The following is a 23770-nucleotide window of genomic DNA, read 5'->3' as shown; positions in this document are numbered from 1 at the left end:
ACACACACACACACACACACACACACACACACACACACACACACACACAGAGCTAGTGCCTCTGCAGCATCTCTGCTCCTATACCCTATCTCAAGCTGGTGCTAGGATCACCTGCGCTGCACAAAAGAAGAAATTGAACCTTGTAAGGCAAAGGTTTCTGAACCAGAGGGAGGAACCTGGCCAGCTCCATGCCCTCTTTCCTCCCCTCAGCCCTCAAAGGACACCCGCTGAGGAGCATGAGAACTCTTCTTTATTTTCCTTGTTTAGAATACTCTCCACCTTCTCTCAGAAAATACCCCCATCCTTCAGGTTCCCCGAATTATTCAGGGACAGAGTCTTGTCCACCTCTGCTTTGAGCATGAGTATAGGGCCTGCTACCCAAAAGTCATTAGTAAGTGCGTGTCAGGTGAATAAATCTATGCTGGTTCTAGATATATGTGAATACACACACATATATACATTAGACATGTTTGCTATTCATGTACCTATGAACTTTTGTAAAGTAATTATTCATAATATTAATAAAAATGTTCTCCCAGTAAGTTCCTTCTAAATCTATTTTCCCTCCAGTGTTCTTAATCTCAGTGGTATTAACGTCATTCAGACTCTTCATCCCATCTGAAAACACTCACATCAAATCAATAAGGCCTGTTGATCTCATCTTCTAAATGTCTTCTACTTTATCTCCCATGCAATCTAGCCACATGCTAAAAGAAAAATCAAATCCTCCTGAATAGCACTCCTTCCATCATCCATCTTGTTGTCACTAACCTTTCCAATCAAGTCACATTATTTGTTCCACCTTCAATGGAAATCCATACAAAAATACTTACTATTTCTTTCAGAATTAACATTAAACTCCTTATTTTGGTATTGAGAACTTTCCCAATTACACTCCAACTCACCTTCCCAAAGTTATTTCCTACTCCTCTCCCCATCTCTAATAACATCAAGTTTTTCATCATTCCCTATGTACTTATGCTCCTCCTCTCCACCAGGCCTCTATCCATGGACATTCACATGTCCTTTCCCTCCTCTTTCTCTACATCTAGATCTTTGAACTTTCAGCTTAAGTTGCATCTTGTTCCTCAACCTGATCACTGACCCTAGAGAGAGTTAGTCATTCCTGTCCCTGGATTGCCAATGCACTTGAAACATATATTTATTACTGCTCAAATTGCAATACATAGTTATTATTTAAATATCATTTTTCTCCATTACATTGTAAGTTGTACAACTGTAGACTTTTAAAGTATCACAGAGCTTAGCACAGAACCTTGCACACATAGGAGTCAAATAAATATGAGAAAAGCAAATAAACATACCTTTCTGTGCTTTAATTAGTTGTTTTCCAATTTCTAATGTCACAAAGGCTGTGCCGTTTAGAACTATGTCAGTTATGGTTTTCCAAGCATTAGGAGAAAGTCTTTCAGTAGGAGAAATAAAATTCCCTGCTGCATTGTTTATCACAATCTAATAAATGGACAAGGCAAGTTACAGAAACTTTAGATGAGGAAAAACATTTTCTCTGCAGGGTTTTTGTTTCTGAAATGTATTAATAGAAATAATACAATAAAGTTGAAGTTCACAGTTACCTACGAAACAATACCATGAGATTTGGTAGTCTGAGTCTGTGAAAACCTCCTATGTTAGTTACCAAATTTCAGAATCCTAAGCCATCTTTATATTAGGGTAGATTCTGTTATTAAGAAAACTAAAAGAATGCAGGGGCTCACGCCCGTAATCCCAGCACTTTGGGATGAGTTCAAGACCAGCCTGGGCAACAAAGCGAGACCTCATCTCTACAAAAATTTTCTTTTAAAAGTTAGCTGGGTGTGGAGGCACATGCCTCTATTCCCAGCTACTTGGGAGGCTGAGGTGGGAGTACTGCTTGAGCCCAGGAGGTCAAGGCTCCACTGAGCCATGACTGTGCCACTTGCATTCCAACCTGAGTGACAGAGCAAGACCCTGTCTCAAAATAAATGAATAAAATTTTAAAAGGTTAAAAAAAAAAAAAGAAAATTAATACAGATAAACATATTTACCATGTGACTCTATTTTATTTCAAAGAATCTCAAGAAATGTCTTTTTGTTTCTGGTGTCATTTTAGTTTAACTTAACCAATGCAGCTTGTGGTTGATGATCTATTTACCATCAATAAAGATTCTGGCTAGTTCTACAGGAGATTCAATGTTATTGGTTCTGAAAATATCTTTATCATAGAAAGTGCTATCTCTGAGACTACTGGAAGAAATGGCTTCTCTCCAGTAAATGTACCAAGCAACAGCAAAATATTCATGCATATTTCAGGTATTAAAAGGAGAAATTTTGAATTTCTTACAGTTTTTCATGTTTATATTATTCTCCACTGAGGAAGACAATCACAAGTTATTAGCAGAAGCAAAAAGCGTCAATCATTTAAACTCAGTGCTATGCTCTTGAACTGCTCTTGTTATTTCATCATCTTATTAAATAAAGCGAAATCAAGTTTGTTTTCTGATCAATCATAAATGGATTCTTTAAGTATTCCTGAAAGGAAGTCGTGTAGCGGTCTTTCTACTCCGTTCTTTGCTTTAGCAGAACTGGCATTTTCCTAGGGACAGAAAATAGGTGCTTCTCAACACAGCACTTGCTCATATTGAGGTAGGAGGCGGGCCTAACTCTGAAGCCAGAGCTCCAGCACAGGACCAGATTGAGGACTACTTAAACCAAGTCCTAGAAGAAAGCACCCCCTCTTTAGACATACCCACCAATGCACTATGTTTGTTTACCATTGCCATGGCAATGCCAGCAAGTTACTGCCCTTTCCATGGCAACGAACTGATGACTCAGAAGTTACCAACCCTTTTCTAGAAATTTCTGCATAAACCTAATTAATTTGCATGTAATTAAAAGTGGGTATAAATATGACTATAAAACTGCCTCTCAACTGCTATGCCCAGCACATTGACTATGGGGTTGCCCTGCTCTGAAGGAACAGTCACAGATCCATTCCACTGCTGCTGCTGCTTCAGAAAAGCTGTTCTCTTCTACCACCAGCTCATCCTTGAATTCTTTACTGGGTAAAGCCAAGAACCTTCCCAGGCTAAGCCCCAGACTGGGACTTGCCTGTCCTACATCAGTATCAACATTTTATTTCGTTTGTACAAGTTGTTGGGTGTTATCAACATCAAGTGCCTGGCAGTTCGGCTTCATCATCACTACACTTACATTAGGATGTCCTGCAACTTTGATCAGTTCTGACACAGTGTTTTGAACCATACCAGGATCCCTCACATCACACTGAATTGCATGAACCTGCAAAAAAACAAAAAGAAAATGACATTTTCCAGGTTTCTTAAACCAAACACATGAACAAATTATTTGAACATGTTATAATTCCTAAATCTAAATTAACTGATTTTTAATGTACCTCATTTCCAGTTTGAGAAGAAATTTGTTCTGCGGTAGCTTTCAAAACATCCATCTTCCTAGAAATAAACACCTTATATGACTTCATATTATATTTTTCAATTTCATAAACTGAAGAATACAGAGAATTCATAGCTTAAAGAAAAGCATTTCTGAGAAAGTATATATGCTATTTATATACAAAAATCAATGTGAATTTTTTCTAAAAGTCAAATTTAGATCATTTTTATATATTTGATACTAATTTATTGAATTAGTCACTTTTAAACCAGTTACTTTAACATTATCTACTCACAGATTTAAATTATTCCTTAATAAGCCAGCTTTACAAAGAAAATATATTCATGGTTTAATGTTAGTAGGTTTTGTACTAAATTTATGGGTTCAAAAAGTCTACATTTATTCACACAGTCTCACATTCTACAAAAGAAATCTATGAACAGAAATTATTATTAAAATGAAAATAATATTTTAAAACTCTTAAAAACATTACAATGTAAAAACAAAAATATTCTGGCCAATATGCAATTGCAAATGACATAGTAACCATTGTTTGGATGACTACTTGGCCCACCTAAAATTTTACACCATTCGAAATGGTGAAGGGGTGGATTTTTAAACCAGTCTCTAAAGCCTCAGACTTACAGAGCTTATAGAGTACCCAAAAAGAAGAAATTCCTTCCACACGGTCTTACCCTTCCTATATTCATCACAATAATAGATATTTTGAAATATCTGTTTATTTTATAGAAAATGAAAGTACTGGCCGGGTGCAGTGGCTCACGCCTGTAATCCCAGCACTTTGGGAGGTCAAGGTGGGCGGATCACCTGAGGTCAGGAGTTCAAGACCAGCCTGGCCAACATGGCAAAACCCCATCTCTACTAAAAATACAAAAAATTAGCTGGGTGTGGTGACAGGCACCTGTAATCCTGGCTACTCAGGAGGCTGAGGCAGGAGAATCGCTTGACCCCGGGAGGCGGAGGTTGCAGTGAGTTGAGATCACGCCACTGCACTCCAGCCTGGGCGACAAGAGTTGGACAAAACTCCCTCTCAAAAAAAATAAATAAATAAAATGAAAGTACTGTATCAATTATCCTGGTATAAGGTTAATTATTAATTAAAGCAGTAACCATAATCATTCCCACTGAAGACAAAGCAACCTCCATGTAGTGCTTAAAAAAAAAAAAAAAAAAAAGCTTCTTTTGAGACAAGGTCTCACTATGTTGCCCAGCTGGTCTCAAATTCTGGGCCTCAAGCAATCTTCCTGCCTCAGCTTCCCAGTAGCTGGGATTATAGGCATACACCACCCCACCTGGCTCCATGTCAAGCTTTTTAACTTCATCTTTGTGTACAGAAAAAGAAATATTCTACCACTGAATTGGGGAAATTAAAATAATGAAAATTGTGGATGTTTACCCAAACATCAGTTCCACAGTTTTCATTGTTTCTTTCATCTCAAATAGTACCTGACTTTTTCAAAACGATTTATTTAAATAATCTAAAGAATATTTCTAGTATTTTATATAAGATTAAGATGCTAATCAAACAACTTGGGCGAACAGTGTTTTCAATACTATGGCACAGAACAGTTTCTTCAAAAGCATCACCAATAGGCTTGAGGTAAGGGACTTACCGGCTGGCTATCACACACTGAGCACCTAGGCTGGACAGGAGAGCCGTCATTCCTTTACCAAGGCCAGTACCTCCCCCAGTAATGAACGCCACTTTTCCTTGAAAACTATTAGGTGGTAGCATCGCTTTTTGAAGGGGTGGAAAGAATTTAGACTGCAAAGCTTCAGTGTTTTGATATAATATTTTTGTCCCATAACTGAAAAACTAAAAGGGGAAAAATAAATTGAAATTTGCATGCATATATTTCCAAAACACAGATGAATTTTTTAAAACATGCTCTTGAATTTAATAGTAATCAAATTCTCGTATTAACACAAAGTCTTTGCAAACATATTGGTATTGTACTTAATTATTATTATTTGCTTTCTATTTAAAAAGAACAGGCTCTGGAGCTGGACTACATAGCACAGAATTTTCTCCCAAGCTGTATAACCTTCAGCAGGTTATTTGACCTCTCTGTGCCTCAGTTCCTTCATCTACAAAATGAGGACAATAAAATAAATTTCTTCATATGGCATTGTGAGGATTATATGAGTTATTATAGGTAAAGCACCTAGAGCAGTGTGTAACATATAGTAAGCACTACAAATGCTTACATTATTATCTGCAGGTGTTTTACTTAAATTTAATTTTGTTGCGTTTTGGTTTGGTTTTTGGTTTTTTGGTTTGGTTTTTTGTTTGTTTTTTTGAGATGGCGTCTCGCTCTGTCACCAGGCTGGAGTGCAGTGGCGTGATCTTGGCTCACTGCAACCTCCACCTCCCGGGTTCAAGCGATTCTCCTGCCTCAGAGTAGCTGGGATTACAGGCACGTGCCACCATGCCCAGTTAAATTTTTGTATTTTTAGTAGAGACGGGGTTTCACCATGTTGGCCAGTATGGTCTCGGTCTCCTGACCTCATGATCCGCCTGCCTCGGCCTCCCAAAATGCTGGGATTACAGGCATGAGCCACTGCACCCGACCAAATTTAATTTTTTAAAAACTAAAATAAAGCATTTTTGTCTTTCAACAAAAATAATCTGGATAAAAATCACTTTCCACCTTTGAATCACTGAAGAAAATTGTTAAAAATTCTCTATAAGGTTTATTAAATCAAATGCCTCTTCACATGCTAGCTTCTGGCCACAAAACATAAAACAGAATATTTCTGTTATTTATTTTAAATGGAGGAAAAAATCAATACATTTCAGAGTAAAAAATATTTGTATTGCCCTATTTTATATGTAACAGCTTGTACTTACATGACATGCAAACATCACTGCCATTCTCTCACATTTAATCATAAAACAAACTTTAGGTATTTAATATAATGAACAATAGGAGCTAACATTCATTAAGTGGTTACCACCTGCCAGGATTACATATCAAACTATTTGATCTTCCCAACAACCACATGAAATAGGTATTAGTTTTATCCTATTGTACAGAAAGGGCTCAGACTGATAAAAAATATATATATTGCCAAAGTTGCAGAACCACGGTTCAAACACAGACTGACAGGCTCCAGAGCCTTCTCTGATAACCAGCTTGCATATTCCTCTGTCTATTCTCTGAGATCCTGCTAAGCTTAATGATCACACCAGGGAGGTTATATGATATTCCATTAGGTTATGGTGGCAAGATTAAAACTCCAGTTAAAACTCCAGAAGCTGCCATTTCCTTCCAGAGTATTCCTGTAAGCTAAATAGACTGTCATCAGTTGATTCAGGATATCTTGAAATTTATCCTAAGGAAAGAATAAGAAATGTGGTCAATGATTTATAATGAGGCTGTTCATCAACTGGAAATTGCACAAGAAAATGTTTATAATGTGATGTTAAATGAAAAAAAAAAGAAACAAATATACAGTATGTTTTTAACTACAAATAAAAATATATGCTTAGAAAAAAAGACTAGAAGGAAATAACAACAGTAAGTAGTAGATTCAGTATTTACCATACAGTCCTCAAAACAGCTCTATAAGGTAAATTCTATTGTTACTCCTATTTTATAGATGAAAAAAATTGAAGCACAGAAAGGTCAAGTAGCTAACTTTTAAAAATAAATAATAATAGGGAATAAAGACTTAAATCCAGTATCTGACTTCAGAGTCCACCCATTACTTTACAGTTATGGCTAAGTGATGAGATTATAGATAATTACTTGCTTTTTTTGTTTGTTTGATTGGCTTTTAGTACTTTCCAAATCTATCCAATAAGTATGATTAGATCTTTATAAGCAGAAAAAAAGTTACTGAAAGACAAAATTTGAGATCATGTATAAAATAATTGAAGATATGTTTGTAAATCTTGTTATGCTCCATAGTCATCATATTTATTTTAGCTTCATATTGACAAAGCATTTTCTTTTCATATCCTTTTGCCAAAGCACAGCAATCCAAGCAACTCCACAATAATCTTTTTCTACATAAGTGGCAGTTTTCCTTAAGGCTGCCACCTGCTTTTAGAACTATTACATTAAGATGATGAATCAACAAGTTTACTCAAGTAGAATGGTAAAGTTGTCATTAATAATAATGAAAAAAGTATTCTAATTTTCTGAAGGCTTTACCATAATTTTTAACTTTTTAATGTTAATGCGTATAGGGGATTTGATGTGCGACTTCATGAAAATAATTAAACAAGATATTTGCATACAAACTTTATTTTTAAATTTATTTTAAAACATTTCCTCAACCTCCTCACTGGTAGAGAAAAGGATATAAAGGTAAAAATGTCACATGTGATAAAAATAATTCCTAGTGTCTATAATGTAACAGGTTATTACGTAGCACTTTTTTATTTATCTTATATGATCTGATCAATACTAACCTTATGATTCCACTTCCCCATCAAAGTGAAGAAATTGATAAGCTATTTTAATTCTCATTACCCCCTAACAATACACCGCATATGTGTTAATAGAAATTCAAGCCATCTTCTCTGCCTAAAAGGAAGATGTTCATTTCAACATTAAGACCCATTGAGATGATCAGATGTCACAGGATCACATCATACTCAATCCCCTGTTTCTACAAAGAAGCATCCTTAATAACCTGAAACAGTATTTTGGTTGGGCTTTTTTGAATTATAAAAAGTGGATACCAAAGAGGCTTTTAAAGATTTTCAAGTCCTGCTTTATGGTTTTTAGAGAAATAAGTTTTTTTCAAAAATGTAAATAACACCTTTCATATCAAGATTGATTTCTCTGGAGATCTTCAGTGACCTAAAATTCTTAAAACTTTCTAGAGTCTTCCAACTTTGGCAATACAGAATTATTTTTTAGTTACAAGCTCTAAATCTCCCCCACAAAAAATTAGCTATCACCCACCTTCCTCACCATACTCATCCCTCTCCCACATCATATAAACAATAGCTTCCTCCTTCATGTATTCCAAAATTACAGCATCTAAACTAATAAGACATGATCACACTTTTAATCTTCAAAATGGCAATTCTGAGAGTCTTGACACTGCATCTTCCCCTCAAGGATAAGGACTGTATATCCATGAGATATATACCTAAATTACTTAGGTATAATTTGGCTAGTCTAAAATGTCTAGGGTATCTCAAACAGAAGCAGATTAGTGATTCTAGGCCAAATATGTTTTGTTATCCTGCCCAGAGTTTTTAAAACTTGAGCCAACATTTAGATAATGGAAGAATTCACATAAAAGTCAGAAGCTCTACCAACACTTGGGCACACCTTCCTACATGATTAAGTACGACTCTGACAGCCCTGTTGAGACAAGGCCTGAGCTCTGCCCAGCCCTGACTCACACAGGAAAAGTAAGCCCTTTTCACTGGGTGGCCTTTCATAAACAGGGCCTTCAAGGACTTCAGGCATCTGAGTATGTGACTCCTAGATGCCTAGTCTAAGTAACACACAAGAAACCAAAACAAAACAAAACAAAAAAAAAAGAAAGAAGAGGCAAGGCTTTTTTTTTTTTTTTTTTTTTTTGCACCATAACTAAATTTCATGTAAAAGAAATTTCTACAAAAATAATTGTTTAATGTGCTAGGTACATTATTAAGAAGATCCACTTTCAAATATATAAAATTCATAAAATAACAGACTCTCATATGGGAGTTGTGCGTCTAAATGAATTATCTTTTGAGCACTTAGTTTAGCTATTTATCATCACCATCACCATCGTCATCATCATTATGGATGGGTCCTCCACATTAAAATTCCATTCCTCAAAAACATGGATGCATTCCAAAGTCAAAAAGACAAAAATCAAACTCTTGAGCATGGCATTCAAGCCACTGGACAATATGGTGCCAATGTATGTAATACTTTCCTAGCCCCACCTCGTGACTGGTCTGCCATGTAGAAGTAAACTCTACACTTACCAAGCCCTCAGCATTCCAAAAACTTGTCAACTACTTTCACCTTCTGGCCTTTGCTCCTGCTTTCTCATTGACCTGAACTAACCACTGTCTTTCTCAACCCAGCAGAACTGACCTTCAAAACCAGACAACATTGTCAATATCTCTGTCAGCACTTTTTAAATGGCACCCTATTAAAAACAGGCAAATGGAAGGCTTCCAAATTGGCCTGCTAAGGAGTTGCCACACTTCACATCAACATATCAGGATGCTCAGGAAGCCAGGGACACTACCTTATATTCATCACTACAGTAAAATTTCTGGCACCAATTAGGCATTCGGTAAATGCTTGTCTTACTGAATGTAACATTTGGTTGGCCATCCCAAGAATAGAAAATCTAAATCATCAGGCTGGGCACAGTAGCTAACGCCTGTAATCCCAGCACTTTGGCAGGCTGAGGCAGGTGGACCACCTGAGGTCAGGAGTTCGAGACCAACCTGGCCAACATGGTAAAACTCCATCTCTACTAAAAATAAAAAAATTAGCCGGGCGTGGTGGCATGTGCCTGTAGTCCCAGCTATTTGAGAGGCTGAGGCAGGAGAATTTCTTAAACTCAGATGGAGGAGGTTGCAGTGAGCCAAGATCGTGCCACTGCACTCCAGCCTAGGCAACAGAGCAAGACTCCCTCTTAAAAAAAAAAAAAAAAAGAAAAGGAAAGAAAATCTAAATCAATCTATGTTAAGTATTGAGTTACTTGCAAATAGAAAAACTGGGCAAAGGGCTTAGAAAGGTACTCCACACAAACAAAAAACAAATATACAACCATATTTATAACTAAATAAGCATATTTAAACAAAAGGAGACATAATTTTTCTCTTACTAGACCAGTAAGGTTTAAATTTTATCATATATAATACAAGAAACAGCTGATTAAAGCCACCCTTACAATCTGTTGATAAGAATTCTGGCAACTTCTTAGGAGGCCAATCTGGCAACATTTTTTTAATGTTAGATATAAATACTCTTTGACCTAGCAAATCCACATGCAGAAATTTATCTAAAATATATATAAATACTCATTCATCTGGGAAAGAAGCAGGGGGAAAAGTAGCTATGATCAAAGATATACGTTAAGATGAAAATGAAATTAACAATTCTGTTTATAATCATATTGAAAAGAATACTAATACATTTAATAAAAGAAGTACAAGACTTATAAATTGAAAACTACAAAACATCATTAAGAAATTAAAGACCTAAGTAAATAAAAAGACATTCTATGTTAATGGATTGGAAAGCTTAATTTTGTTAAGAGGACAATACTTCCTAAATTGATACACAGATTCAACAAAATCCCTATCGAAATCCTAATCAGCTTTTTGTGAATGTCGACAAGCTTATCCTAAAATTGGTATGAAAATGGCAAGAGACTCAAAATAGCCAAAGAGATTCAATAAAACATTGTTTGTAATAGAAAGACTACAAAACAATCTATGTGTGTTTCATTAGGGGACATAGCCAATGAATTAGAGCACATCTATACTACAAAATACTGTTATATGGATCTATTATCTACCAAAAGAAGGAGCTAGAATGTATATGCTGACTGTAAACATTGCTATAGATGTATCATTTTTTAATTATTCAATAAGTATTTGTTGGATACCAACAATGTGAGACATTATGTGTTAAGTGTAAAACTCAAGGTAGAGAAATGCATGTAACATGCTCCCATTCATGTGGTTTTTTAAAATGAGGATATCTTCATACATATGTTGACATATGCACAAAAACCGTCAGAAGTATCCGCAAGAAACTACTCATAGTAATAACCATAGTAATAACCTTATGACACTGTCACTGCGTATCCTTTTATATTGCTTGAATGTTCAACATGTTCATAAATTTTTTTTTCATTAACAATAGCTAACACAAAATTGAATCATATAGGTAAGCACACAATATGAGAAGTGCGTAGAAGAAAACAGAGCAAGAAAAAAATGGCATAGAATCAATTTCATGATAAGGACATATACCTTACTTGAAGCATAACTATATTAAACACTAAAGTGTGAACTATGTTTATAAAAATAATGAAATATTTCTGTATCTATTCTCTTGGAGCTTCTAAGTATCTGTTGGTTCAGGCTGAATGAATATTTTTGAGATCAAATTTACTCCAACTCAAACTCACATAACAGTTTTGCAGACTGGGCCTTAACTGTCGTATTAAAATGTCAGCATGGTAAACACTGGACAACCGTATTTTTCAAAGGACGAGTTTGACTAATGTACATCTGCATTCCCAAAACACCTTATGTACTCCCTGAACACAGGAAGCCTTCCATAACTACTTCCCAATTTATTTTGTCTGACTGCTAGAAGGCACTTTCCTGCGCCATGCATGCATTCTTTCCAACGACCAGACCACTGCCACTTCAGCAGAGTGTATGTGGTCCTTAGATGGAGGCATCTGCAAATACAAGGGATAGTTCGGTGGAATGTTCTACTGGATGTTTCAGTGCAAGAAAGGACAGTCTTGCAGAATGAAGATAAGACAGTTCTTACCCCAAATGCCAATAGTTGCCTGCAGACATTAAAATAATGGACTATCACACCGAAGGTTTGCCAAAGGCCTTGTTAACTCATGCTCCATGACTGTGTAGATTGCTTAAGCACATCTGCCTGCTCCTTAACTTATAGCAGGGCACTGAACAGAAGCCACTGATATTCTCAGCTTCTGCAGAGCACAGATCTTGTTGCCACAGCAACATGAAGGTAAGGCTGAACAAATATAAAAGAAACTGCCTAGCTGGACTCCCAGCTCCAATGGCTAAGCTGAATTCTGCAGTTGCCAGGAGCAAGACAGAAATTACATTTTTGAGTAATGATACATTTTATATCAGTGAACATGAGTCCTTGAAAATGTCGGTGCTCTATGCTCTAGGGTGTACATCTCATTTTATTAGAGTGCCTATCTGTCTGCAGTTAGATGCAGACTGAACAGATGCTTCCCCAATACTACAAAATAAAAACAGATGAAATCACCGAGCTAAGAGGCAATTTGAAATTTTCAGCTAGGGTCTTTGCTCCTGCCTGTCTCTGATTTGAGTCATCTCTTATTGATTCCCTATCATGTTAACCAAAACTATAATGACAATCTTTTTTAAACCAAAAATTAGAGTCTCTGCTCTTGCAAAGAGTTTGTTTTGATTTGAGAATTTGCTTACATGAAAAAGTATTAGGGATAAACATGACATTATGATGGATATAGAGTTTATTCATTTATTCATTTTAATCAAGTGTTTATCAAGCATATATTACACCCCAGGCACTGTTCTAGGCATGGCAATACAGCAGCAAAAAAAAAAAAAAAAAAAAGACACAATATTCTATTCTCAGCAAGATTATCCTTGAGGGAATGAGGGATACAGAAATTAAGTTAAATATGTAGTATATTAAAAGTTGGTATGTAGTGTGGGGAAAAAATAAGGCAGAGATTAGGGATAGAGCACTGCTACTTTAAATAGAGTCATCAGCAAAGGCCTCATTGCAAAGACGTGAAGGAGAAGAATGAATCATAGGGTTTTAGGCAAAAGGGATTGGGAGCAAAGGCCCTAAGCAGGGGGCATGCTTATGGATGGGGTAATAGTCAGGAAGCCAGTGTGGCTGCAGAAGAAGGAAGGAGGGAGACAGGGGCAGGAGAAGAGGTCAGTGAGGTAAAGGGGACTGGACCATGCAGGCTGAGTCAGCCACTGTGGAGACTTAGGCTTTTACTCTGAGTCAAGTGGAAAACATCTTCTAAGTTTTGAGAAGAGAATGGACATCATCTGTCTGAAGTTTTAAGGGATTGTTCTGGCTGCCATGGAGTGTAGAGGGCAAGGTTGGAAGCAAGGAAACTATTAGGACACTTGTGTAACAGGCCAGGCAAGAGATGGTGATGCTTAGCCCAGGATGCTATCATGTGAACTGGTGGGAAGTTAGCAAATAAAACTACTTGCAAGAACAAAGGTCCCCAAAAATGAGGACGTAATGAGTTACCACTGTACCTAATATTGCCTGGTCCAATTATTTCTTCTTTTTTTAAGATTTTATTAATACATAACATTTTTACCTATTCGTGGGGTACATGTGATATTTTATTCCATGCATAGAATGTAAAATGATCAAGTCACGGTATTCAGGATATCCACTAGATCCATGATTTCTTCTTGCCTCACGCCCAACAACATGAGCTCAGGCTTTTGTTCTTGATCTATTTTATCACATTTTTGCCTATTTCATTAAAAGCATATAAACAGGTCTCCTGTTTACTGAAAAGAACTGAGAGAGATTTTTCTACCTCTCACCTTTACCTCTACACCACTGTTACATCTCCACTGCCTTTGTGTTCTAGAAAAATTAAGATTTAACTGTGAGCCAGAAGAAAGGAAATGGAGACCCCATCAGACAGAAGTCATTAGTCTAGGTGAGAGACACTAAGGGCAGCAGAAATTAAGAGAAGACAACACATTCCACACACATTTAAAATGTAAATTAGCCTGAACCCAGAAGCCAACCAGCCAGACCTGGTGAGTAAGGTGAGAGCTGCTGAACGTAACTGAGTTTTAGTTTTAAGTGACTGTATGCAGAGTAATGCTGTAACTGAAATGACTGGGTTGGCATGAGAAGACCAAGTTGCAGCACTGAGGATAATGAGTTCTGCATTAGAAATGCTGCACCTGGGATGCTTCTGGAATAGTCAGGTAGAGATATCTAAGCTGCAGTAGGAAATATGGTTTTGAAGCACAGAGAATAAATCAGGGCTAAAGGTAAATGGCAACATCATTTCATCATTCCAGCAATTATGAAAGCCTACAGTTCTATCACTGCTTTCATGTTACAATGCAATGTGAGAGTTTCCCAGATTGCAAGGGATCAAAGTACAGTTGACTTTTTATTCTAGACTTATTTATCATTACCCTGGCACTTCGATCTCAGAATGATTCATCAACTTAGGAAGAGTGCTGGACAGCTGAGAATGCTGATCATTTTCTACCTAGAATTTTCTGCAAAAACTAAAAGTTGCTAAACATCAATGGCATGCTTTCTACCATGGGCTGTAAGAAACTCTGGATAACTTTAAATTCCCTCCTCTTTTGATGTCATTATCATGACCTTTGGGAGATATCTGAGATCTAGATTTTTTTTGTAATACTATAAAGTTAGCCTTGTAGTTTGGGCAGGAAGTTTGTTTGAAATTTCTTCAGATGCATACTTAAGCTACAAGGCCAAAATTCATCCACTAACCCCACCCCCACCACCTGCCCTGCCCTGCCCCACCTCGGTGACTCCCTTTCCTCCTCTTCACCTGATACATCCTATCCATCTCTAAGCCCCATGCCTTTTACCTCCCCAGTGTCCCTCTCTATTCACCACCTGATTTCAAACCCCAATCTCATAATATTCACAAACATCGAGGGCCTACTCTATGTCATCTTTTAACTGATCTCCAGATAACTACCAACAGGATCATGTTACTTCTCTCCTAAGATCTTCTAATGACTCCTGGTAGCTGCAGAATACCCAGATTCCTTTGCTCCCCACAGCATATGTCTTCACGACCTAGCTCCTGCCCCTCTCTCCTGCCTCATCTCCCCTGAAATTTACACTCAGGAAAACAAAGTACTCAGGGTTCTCCAAACACGAACTCTTTCCTACCTCCCTGTCTTTACACAAATTGCTCCCTATCGTCACCCAACATTCATCATTGAAACCCAGCTGTGAGAGCTCTGTGCCTTCCCTAACATTCCCAGGGAGAATTAACATTCTCTCTTCCACCTCTGTAGCTTAATTATTTATATACCAGTTGAGGAGTCCCAGATCCTACTGACATTTCAAGAATGATGTCACTTACTCCTCTTGTCCCTCCAGTCCCCACTTAATGTCTTCACTCAAGAGAGTGGCATTGTCCTTAGTTCAGGGGCCAAAGATGGAAATCTGGGCTTCGTCTTACCCCATACATTCAAGCCAAGCCCAGTTCATTTTAGTTCCCAGTAGCTCTAATGCTACACTCAGTTCAGATCCTCATCACTGGTGTGTTGATGTTTGGTCTCCCTACTTCCAGTCTTACCTGATGATATTGTATTTCTGCTCACAATTTTGATGGCAACATGTCACCTCTGAGCACAGCCCTATCTCTCATCCTCACCACCAACCAATCACCAAGGTATCTGATTTTACTTCCCAAATATCACTCAACTTTGAGTGTCTCCAAACCCAATGCATGCCCTTGTTGAGGTCACGATCACTTCTCATCAGATGAGAGGATTACTCAGGGTTTGGCCATTTGTCTCCACTCCCATCCCTCAGGACAAAGTTTTAACTCCTTAACACAGCTGACAGGCTGTTCACTAAGCTGTCTCTCACCTCCTGCCTCCCCGCTCTCTACTGATAACCTCCATGCTGGGCCTTCACATAGACTACTCTCCTGTCTAAAACATTCTTACATCTCTCCCTTTGGCTAACTCCTACTCATCCTTCAGGTCTCAGCTTTGATATATACCAAACAACAACACTCTCATAAAACTGCACATACTTCCCCCACGAGCAGGAGATGCTTCTTCCCCAGTCCTGACATCTCCCTACTGAGAGAAGCTCAGGTAGTACAACTCCAGTCAACCTGCTAAGGACGCTTGGAAGCTTGTCCCTTGAAACCTCATGTTGAAAGGTGATCCCCAATGTTGGAGGTGGGGACTAATGGGAGGTGCCTCGGTTATGGGGGCAGATCCATCACGAATGTGATAGTACCATCCTTCCTGGCAGTGGCAAGTGAGTCTGCACTCTTAGTTCCCACTAAAGCAGGCTGTGAAAGAACCTGGCACCTCCCAACACCCTCTCACTTCCATCTCTGCAAACTCCAGTTCCCCTTCACCTTCTGCCACAAGTGCAAGCAGCCTTAGGCCATCACCAGATGCAGATGCTCAGTCTTGAACTTATCCAGGCATCAGAATCATGAGCCAAACAAACCTTTTTCTTTATAAACTACCCAGCCTCAGGTGTTCCTTTACAACAACACAAACTGAGGTACAATCTGTCCCTGCAGAGACAGTTGATATGACCTGTAAATTTTGACAGGATCGTTGGGTATGAACAGTCCTCCTTGGTCTTCTTCCTCTTGGGAGCCAGCTGCCTTCAGAGGGTAATATTCCGCCTTCCTCCAGAGTTACTTAAGTCTGCCTACTTCGGGAGATGCAGCTGATGGGCCCAGCTGCCTCTCACAAACCACGATAAAAGTGATACTTTGGCTTCCACCTTTACTCATTTTTCAGACTGGAAAAAAACGGATGCTATTTATTTGGGATCCCCTCCAAAAGCAAGAACACCCAACCTAACATGCAGCGCATCACACCATAACACCATTGGACTCTAAGCTTCCTGACAGCAGGGATCAGCTCTTCTTCTCACCCTCATATCCCTAGTAAGGTGCCTAGCAAAAAGTAAATGCTCAATTTTCTACATAAATAAGAAAAGCCCACCATGCCCTGTCCCCCAGCAACCTGACTGATCTCAGCTCCACACGCTTCTCTGTTCCCATACTTCACCAACTCCACAATACCAAACCACTTGAATTTTTATAAATAAGCCACTCCTTCACTTCTTGATACTTGCTATTCCTTAGGTCTGTATCGCCATTGGGACCACACAAATTCCAACTCCTGGTTTAACAGTAGGCTACTGGGGCCACCTCCTCCATGAAGCCTACCTCGCCTCCTCTAGGTATGCACAGTTTGGGTCATATACGCATTATAATATACATCTGCATCTTCACAGTCTATTGATGTCTGCTGGTGACTCACTAGAGTACCATTTTTCAGATTTCTTTAACTGTGAAGCATAGCAAGAAATCTTCTTTATATAACAACATACACATGTTCACAGCAACACAGTACACATATTCATTCATGTAACAGATACTTGTTATGTGTTTACTCTATGCCAAGCACTGTTCTAGGTATAAACAGTGAACAAAACAGATGAAAATATTTGCCTGCATACAGCTTATATTCCAGAATTTTACACTGAATAAGGAAATACTTAGGCTTCTAGATTAAAAAAATAATAATAAAGAAAACACATCCAGCTGGTTTTATACTGTTCCAAGACAGTATTCATCATGAGAAAGCAATGAAACAAAGCTGACTACACTCTAAGGGAAAATGTGACATCCAAGTAAAATTATGCCTATCCATCCTTTTACCAGAACAGATGCCTGGAATGATGTTCACCAAATGTTAAACCTAGTTAATTTTGGGTGGCCAGTTTGAGGTCATATGTTACTTTGTTTTTTTAACTGTACTGCTGAATTAATATCGGCCAGGAACCATTTTTCTAAAAATAGTGATTTTATTCTTAATAGTTACTACTTTTTTTTTTTTTGAGATGGAGTCTCACTCTTTGAGATATGTAAGTAATAATATATAAAATAAAATATATATTTTATTAGATAAATATATGTAAAAATTAAAAATAATATATAAAAATATAAAACAAAACAAAATAAACAACCTTACTACATGAGATGAATTTAGATATATCCTATTCAATTTTTTTTTTTTTTTGAGATGGAATCTCACTCTATCGCCAGGTTGGAGTGCAGTAGCACGATCTCGGCTCACTGCAACCTCCACCTCCTGGGTTCAAGCGATTCTCCTGCCTCAGCCTCCCAAGTAGCTGGGACTACAGTCATACACCACCACGCCCAGCTAACTTTTGTATTTTTAGTAGAGACAGGGTTTCACCATGTTGGCCAGGATAGTCTTGATCTCTTGATCTCATGATCTACCTGCCTCAGCCTCCCAAAGGGCTGTTTTGCTCCATTAAATTGATTTTAAGGCCTACTCATTCGTTATTACTTGTGGCTTAAAAGACATATATGAAACTATACTGCATTGAAGATAGGAATGTCTTTCAACCACAAATTGCTAAAGAATGCCCAACACTTAGTAGGTACTTAATTAATTAGTGTTTCCTCATAAACAACTGAATGACTGAATGTTTTCCTCAATAGAACTGAGAGCAACTTGAGGGCAGTTGAGCGCAGGGCTCATATTTTTTATATCTTGAGTCCCAGGGCATAGCATAGGGCCATACACAAAGCTAGTCCTCAATAAATACTTATTAAATTGAAATGAGGTCTACTAGTCAGCAGCACAATGTAATAGAGCAATTCACAAATAGGTTTTAAAACAAATGAAATATTTGCCTTGGTTCTTGGTAACAAAAATATTCAAATTAGGGGTTTTAATTATAACAACTTGTATTTGCCCACAAAAACATGATGTTCCCTGGAACAACCTCCCACTTCACAGATGTAAACACTTCTCCCAGGAATTCAAACTAGAGGCTACATGTGCTAGGAAGGGGACAAACCACACTAACAGGTGCCTCTCTTGCCTCCCAACCTCGATCCTCAAAACTTTCACTTTTTTTTCAGCAAAGAAATTTCAAAATTGTCAGATTACAATTAAGTTTTAAATGAGTTCATTTTCTCCCTCTCAAACGGTATTGTCTAATGGTGTCAGAAGAGCTTGGATAAGGTCTGTGTGACCTTATTACTACAATCCTAATGATGTGTGTTAAAAAATAAAATCTCTGAAGACATCACAGAGCTGTTGCAGGTTTCAAACGAGAAATGTCTCTGAGAAAGAATCAGAAAATATAGGCTTCCTTTAAAATGATCTATAACCCAGTTTTCACAGGGAGAAAAAAAAAAAACTCAGCAAAAACCTAATCCTGAATAAATCTCACTTTTTAAAAGAAAGATCTCTTACTTGAGGGAACCACCATACTAATTCTTTGTATTCCTATTTGGAACTACTGCTGCCCGTATTTTTTGAAAAAGAACACCATGGCTGTCTATTCTATCAAATCAAAAGAAGTTTTTTCACAGTTGAGGTATTAATTTTTCTGCCGGGCTAAAGAAAACGTGCTTTTTAGTTTACTTATTACAATTTTGTAATTCAGATGTGCGGAGGGCTTGTCTTGGATATTGCTTCTTTTTTGTTTTTGTTTCTCTTTCTTCTTCCTGTTTTCACTTGCAGTATTTTATTTCCATTACGGGTGCAATGGAGAGATGCTGACAGGAGTGTAGGCGAGAGAGAGGGGGAAGCCAGTGTGAGACGGACCTCTCCCAGCTATACATCTGGGAAGGTGAGTCTATAAACAGCTGGGGTTTTGTTTTTGTTTCATTTTTATGAGAATTTGTTTGCATTAGTGTTTAATTCCATAACACATAGATGGGCTTTCCTCATAACAAAGCATGTCAAAAACCATCGCTTGCTCGGCCTGGTCCCTCTCTCACTCCTTAAGGGACGGGCGAGCACCATATCCTTCCCTACCTCTTCCTATTTACACACAAGTTGGAAACTTGCAGAACTGTGAAAACTTCGAAAATCAAATGTCTTCCCTATTCCCCTACACACATCAGGGCTTCATCTGAGAGTGGAGTACGACCTGGGCCCCGGTGCTCACTCCCGGCGTTGCCCTTCGCCCCGGGACCTGGTGGCCCTCTCTCTACGCCCCAAAACGCCCTGTCCTAGCTCCCTGAGCCCCTGCGACGCCGGGTCCTCTCTTTGGGCCCCAAGACCTCCTGCCCTTTCTCTTGCGCCCCGAGACGTCCTGTCCTCTCTCCCGCGCCCGGGGTTGCTCTGTGCTCTTAGCGCTCCAGGACGCCCTGTCCTCTCTCTTTGCGTCCCGGGACGCCTTGGCCTCGCTCCCCGAGGCCCCGGGACGCCCTGTCCTCTCTCTTTGCGCGTCGGGACACCCTGTCCTCGCTCCCCGCGACCCCGGCCGCCTTACCCGCCGAGGAGCGAGGCCAAAGGGCAGCCGCGACCCCAGAGCAAAGGAAACCCCGGCCTGCAGCGTCATGTTGATTCTCCGTAACTCGGGCAGGAAGGCGGCGAAGGCGGTACAGCGCAGGGGGCGGGACAAAAAGAACAAAGTTCTTGCGGCTGGGATCGCTGCCTGGGCTGCCGGGAGCTGGGGCGGGGACTGGGACCCAGGCGGCGAGGACGCCCCGCGGCCCTGACCTTCAGGTTCGGGCCGAGGGCGCCGCCCAGCTCGGCCTGGCGGATGCTCTTTCCTGCTCTCTGGTCCGGCCGGGAGTGCTTTGTATAGCAGAGCACGGAGGTCTCTGGGTCTTTGAGCGGGTGGATGAACCCCTGCGCCCTGCAAAGGTTTGCAGATTGCAGCTGCGCGTCCCCTACACTGCCCACCAAGGGCGAAAACCTTTTTCAGTAGTATATGTTTATCCCTTAAGTGCGTGTTTAAGTGCAGAGTCCGCGTGGCGCCAAGTCACATATTATCAGAATAATATGTTGGATATTAAACACAGCCTCACTTTCTGTAAGGCTAAGAGCCTGAAAAACACCAAGGCCAGCTTCCGGCGTTTTGACTTTTCGCAGGACACACCGCCCCCTGTCGCCGAGATGCAGCGTGGCTCCGACCGCCTAACCTTGGCTTTTTTCTCGAAGTTATACACACGTTAAAGGCAAACGCAGATTCAGTATATCATTCTCCATCTTAGTGTAATATACCTGTTGACACAAGGCATTAGCTCAGATCACATTTCCTTCCTCATTCGTAAAATGTGAATATTCATAGCTAATTCAGGATTTTAGATAAAAGAGGATGGGTGTGAGGCCCCAGGCTCAGGTGATGGTAGATGATATTCAGTGTTTACTATGTGCTGGCATTTTCTAAATGCTGATAAAGAAAACAGCCCTTGATATTCAGAACCTGGCCCGGGACTCACAGCTAGGTCATACTAATCTATTAAACTTAAACCATCATACAGAATACCAATTCAGACAAGGTTGCTCTGCGATCATAATAAGGTGAGGCAAAGCAAGTCAACTTCATAGTTCTAAGCACCAACAAAAACAACTCATGGTGCCACCCACAAAACACCAAACACAATGTCTCTTGGACAAAATGAGTTGCCATTTCTTTTCCAATTACAACTTTAACCTCATTCTACCTATAGACTTAATCTTCCTTCACTCTAAGTGAGATATATTGAGATTCTCACAGAATTGCCTACCCTTTCTGACAACATCCATTCTAGAGTGAACCTCAACTTCCTTAGGCCATCTCCTAAATCATTTGAAATCCAAACCCTATAAGAAGTTCTTTCTAACATTCTAACTCCTCTTACTGAGACACCCTATAATTTTTCATGGCATGTGTCCTTCACTGCAAAAAATAATAAACCCAACTGGTTCAACTGCAGATTTGTCCCTGGTTCTCCTTGGCTGGAAGGCCTCGACAGTGCCCTGAAAGCAGTATTAATTCATTGTCTCAGTGTTGATTTTCCTGAAGCAGACTCTGAGGCTGGTATCCAGTGCAAGTGACCCATTTGAGAACCTGGGGAAGCACCAGCAGGGAAGAGAAGGTAGGCAACGCAGGTAAGTCATCCAGGCATCTGGCAGTGGGCAACTAGAGCTTAATGCCACAGAGGAAACTCTGGGTGGAAATGGAGAACCCATGCCTCAGAGAAATCCCATCCAAGGGATGAGGAAGCTGGGGTATTAGCACACAAACTCTCACGCCAACGGTTGAGGGCCAGGACTATTGATTCCCCAGCACTCTGGCCTGTGACAGTATCTTCAGGGCTTGCTTCAGAAAAAGACCTCAAGAAAAGTGACACAGACACTATCGTTGGAGTTAGATGGTGCCCTGAAATAGTGTTTACCACAAACTTAGCTGCAATAAAAGTCTGACTCCCTTTTTTGACGTTTGATTGCTGATAGTTCTTCCCCTGTTTCCCACATCTGGGCAAGTTGATAAGAAAGCCCAGACGCTCCCTCCTTTGGCTGTGGCAGCCAAGCCCGTTCTCGTTTGTGGAAACTGTTTGTCCAGCCCAATCCCCTAACCATTATAAAAACCCCAAAACATTTTTTCCTTGCTATATTAGTTTTCTAGGGCTGCCACAAGAAAGTGTGGCAGGCCAGGTTTCACTAATGCAGGCCTCCATCACAACTTTTTCAGTAGTGACTGAGTGAATAAGTTAAATATTAAAAGCTAAAAAAAACTCAATGTCCTTATACAAAGGCTGGGATGTAACAAAAGCCCATCAACAGTTTTTCCTAGACCTTTCCTGGGCCTTAAACTTAAAGCATGACAAAATAATGAAGGAATTCTTAACAGGACCCATTCAGGATTAAACAAGTTTTATTGGGGGCCTGAAGAAACTCCCCAGGCCTCCACAGACAAGTCTATTGGAGGTCTGAAGGAACTCCCCAAACCTCTGTAATCTAGCAGGAGACAAAATAAGGGTAATCACCCAGCACCTAGACCCATTTAGACTAAGTAAATTTACTGAGGCTCCAGAGGAAGGTCTTCAGTACTCAGACCTTACTTATAGATTAAAAGAAGTTAATCACTTATGTCTTTAGATGAATGTACACTTACATGTAGACATATAGCTTGGAAGGTATATAAACTCTGAAAAACTTTGTAATTTTGAGTTGGTCTGGTGATAATTTCCAGGCCTGTAATTGGTTACAGAAATAAAAACTTTCTTCCTCCCCAGTTCATTGGCATCTCATTACTGGCAGCAAGAAATAGCAGCCTGACCCTCAGTTTGGTCCAGGAACAAAACTACCACAGATTGGGTGGCTCAAATGGAAATTTGTTTCCTCACAGTTCTGGAGGCCACAAGTCAGCAGAGTTGGTTTCTTGTGGAGCCACTGTGGGACCATCTTCTCCCTATGTCTTTACATGATCCTCCTGTGCACCTTTCTATATCTAAATTGCCTCTTCTTATGAGGACACCAGTCTTGTTGGATTAAGGCCCACCCTCAATGACCTAATTTAACTGGAATTATCTCCCTAAAGACTTGATCTCCAAATCTAGTCACATTCTGACGTACTGGGGGCTAAGAGTTCAATGTATGTCTTTGGCTGGGAGAAGGGAGAAGTAACACAATTCAGCCCAGAACACTTGCTGTCTTAAATAACTTTTGGACTAGCTTAGGAGGCCTGTTCTGTCCTCCCCCCCCCCCCAAAAAAAAAAAAAAAACTTGAGAATATATCAATAATAAACCTTTACCTACTCTCTTGATTATGTATAGGGGCACTGTCATTCTTGACTTCCAAACCAAATTTTAAGTGGGGTTCATCTTGTTTCTAAGAAGAAGTTGCAACATTAGTGATACGGTTTGGATTTGTGTCCCTACCCAAACCTCATATCAAATTGTAATCCCCAGTGTTGGAATTGGGGCCTGGTGGGTGGTGATTGGATCATGGGGGCAGATTTCTCCCTTTGGTGCTATTCTCCTGATAGAGTTCTCAGGAAATCTGGTTGTTTAAAAGTGTGTGGCACTTCCCACCCTCTCTGTTCTTCCTGCTCCAGCTGTGTAAGACAGCCTGCTTCC

General features: G+C 39.5%; 1 protein-coding gene across 1 annotated transcript in view; it reads right to left on the bottom strand.

Moving 5' to 3' along the window:
- Nucleotides 1-20440, bottom strand: part of DECR1 (2,4-dienoyl-CoA reductase 1) — a 45853-nt gene extending 25413 nt beyond the window's left edge. The window contains exons 1-5 of the mRNA XM_023222845.2: nucleotides 20193-20440; nucleotides 5046-5248; nucleotides 3413-3470; nucleotides 3211-3297; nucleotides 1326-1473 (exon numbers count right to left, since the gene is read on the bottom strand). Of these exons, the coding sequence (XP_023078613.2) occupies nucleotides 1326-1473; nucleotides 3211-3297; nucleotides 3413-3470; nucleotides 5046-5248; nucleotides 20193-20261 (565 nt within the window). The 5' untranslated portion in view covers nucleotides 20262-20440. The remainder of the gene's footprint in view (nucleotides 1-1325; nucleotides 1474-3210; nucleotides 3298-3412; nucleotides 3471-5045; nucleotides 5249-20192) is intronic.
- Between the last annotated feature and the right edge of the window lie 3330 nt (nucleotides 20441-23770).

The sequence above is a fragment of the Piliocolobus tephrosceles genome, chromosome 7 (genome assembly GCF_002776525.5).
Source record: "Piliocolobus tephrosceles isolate RC106 chromosome 7, ASM277652v3, whole genome shotgun sequence".
Lineage (NCBI taxonomy): Eukaryota > Metazoa > Chordata > Mammalia > Primates > Cercopithecidae > Piliocolobus > Piliocolobus tephrosceles.
This window is presented reverse-complemented; position numbering and strand designations above follow the sequence as displayed.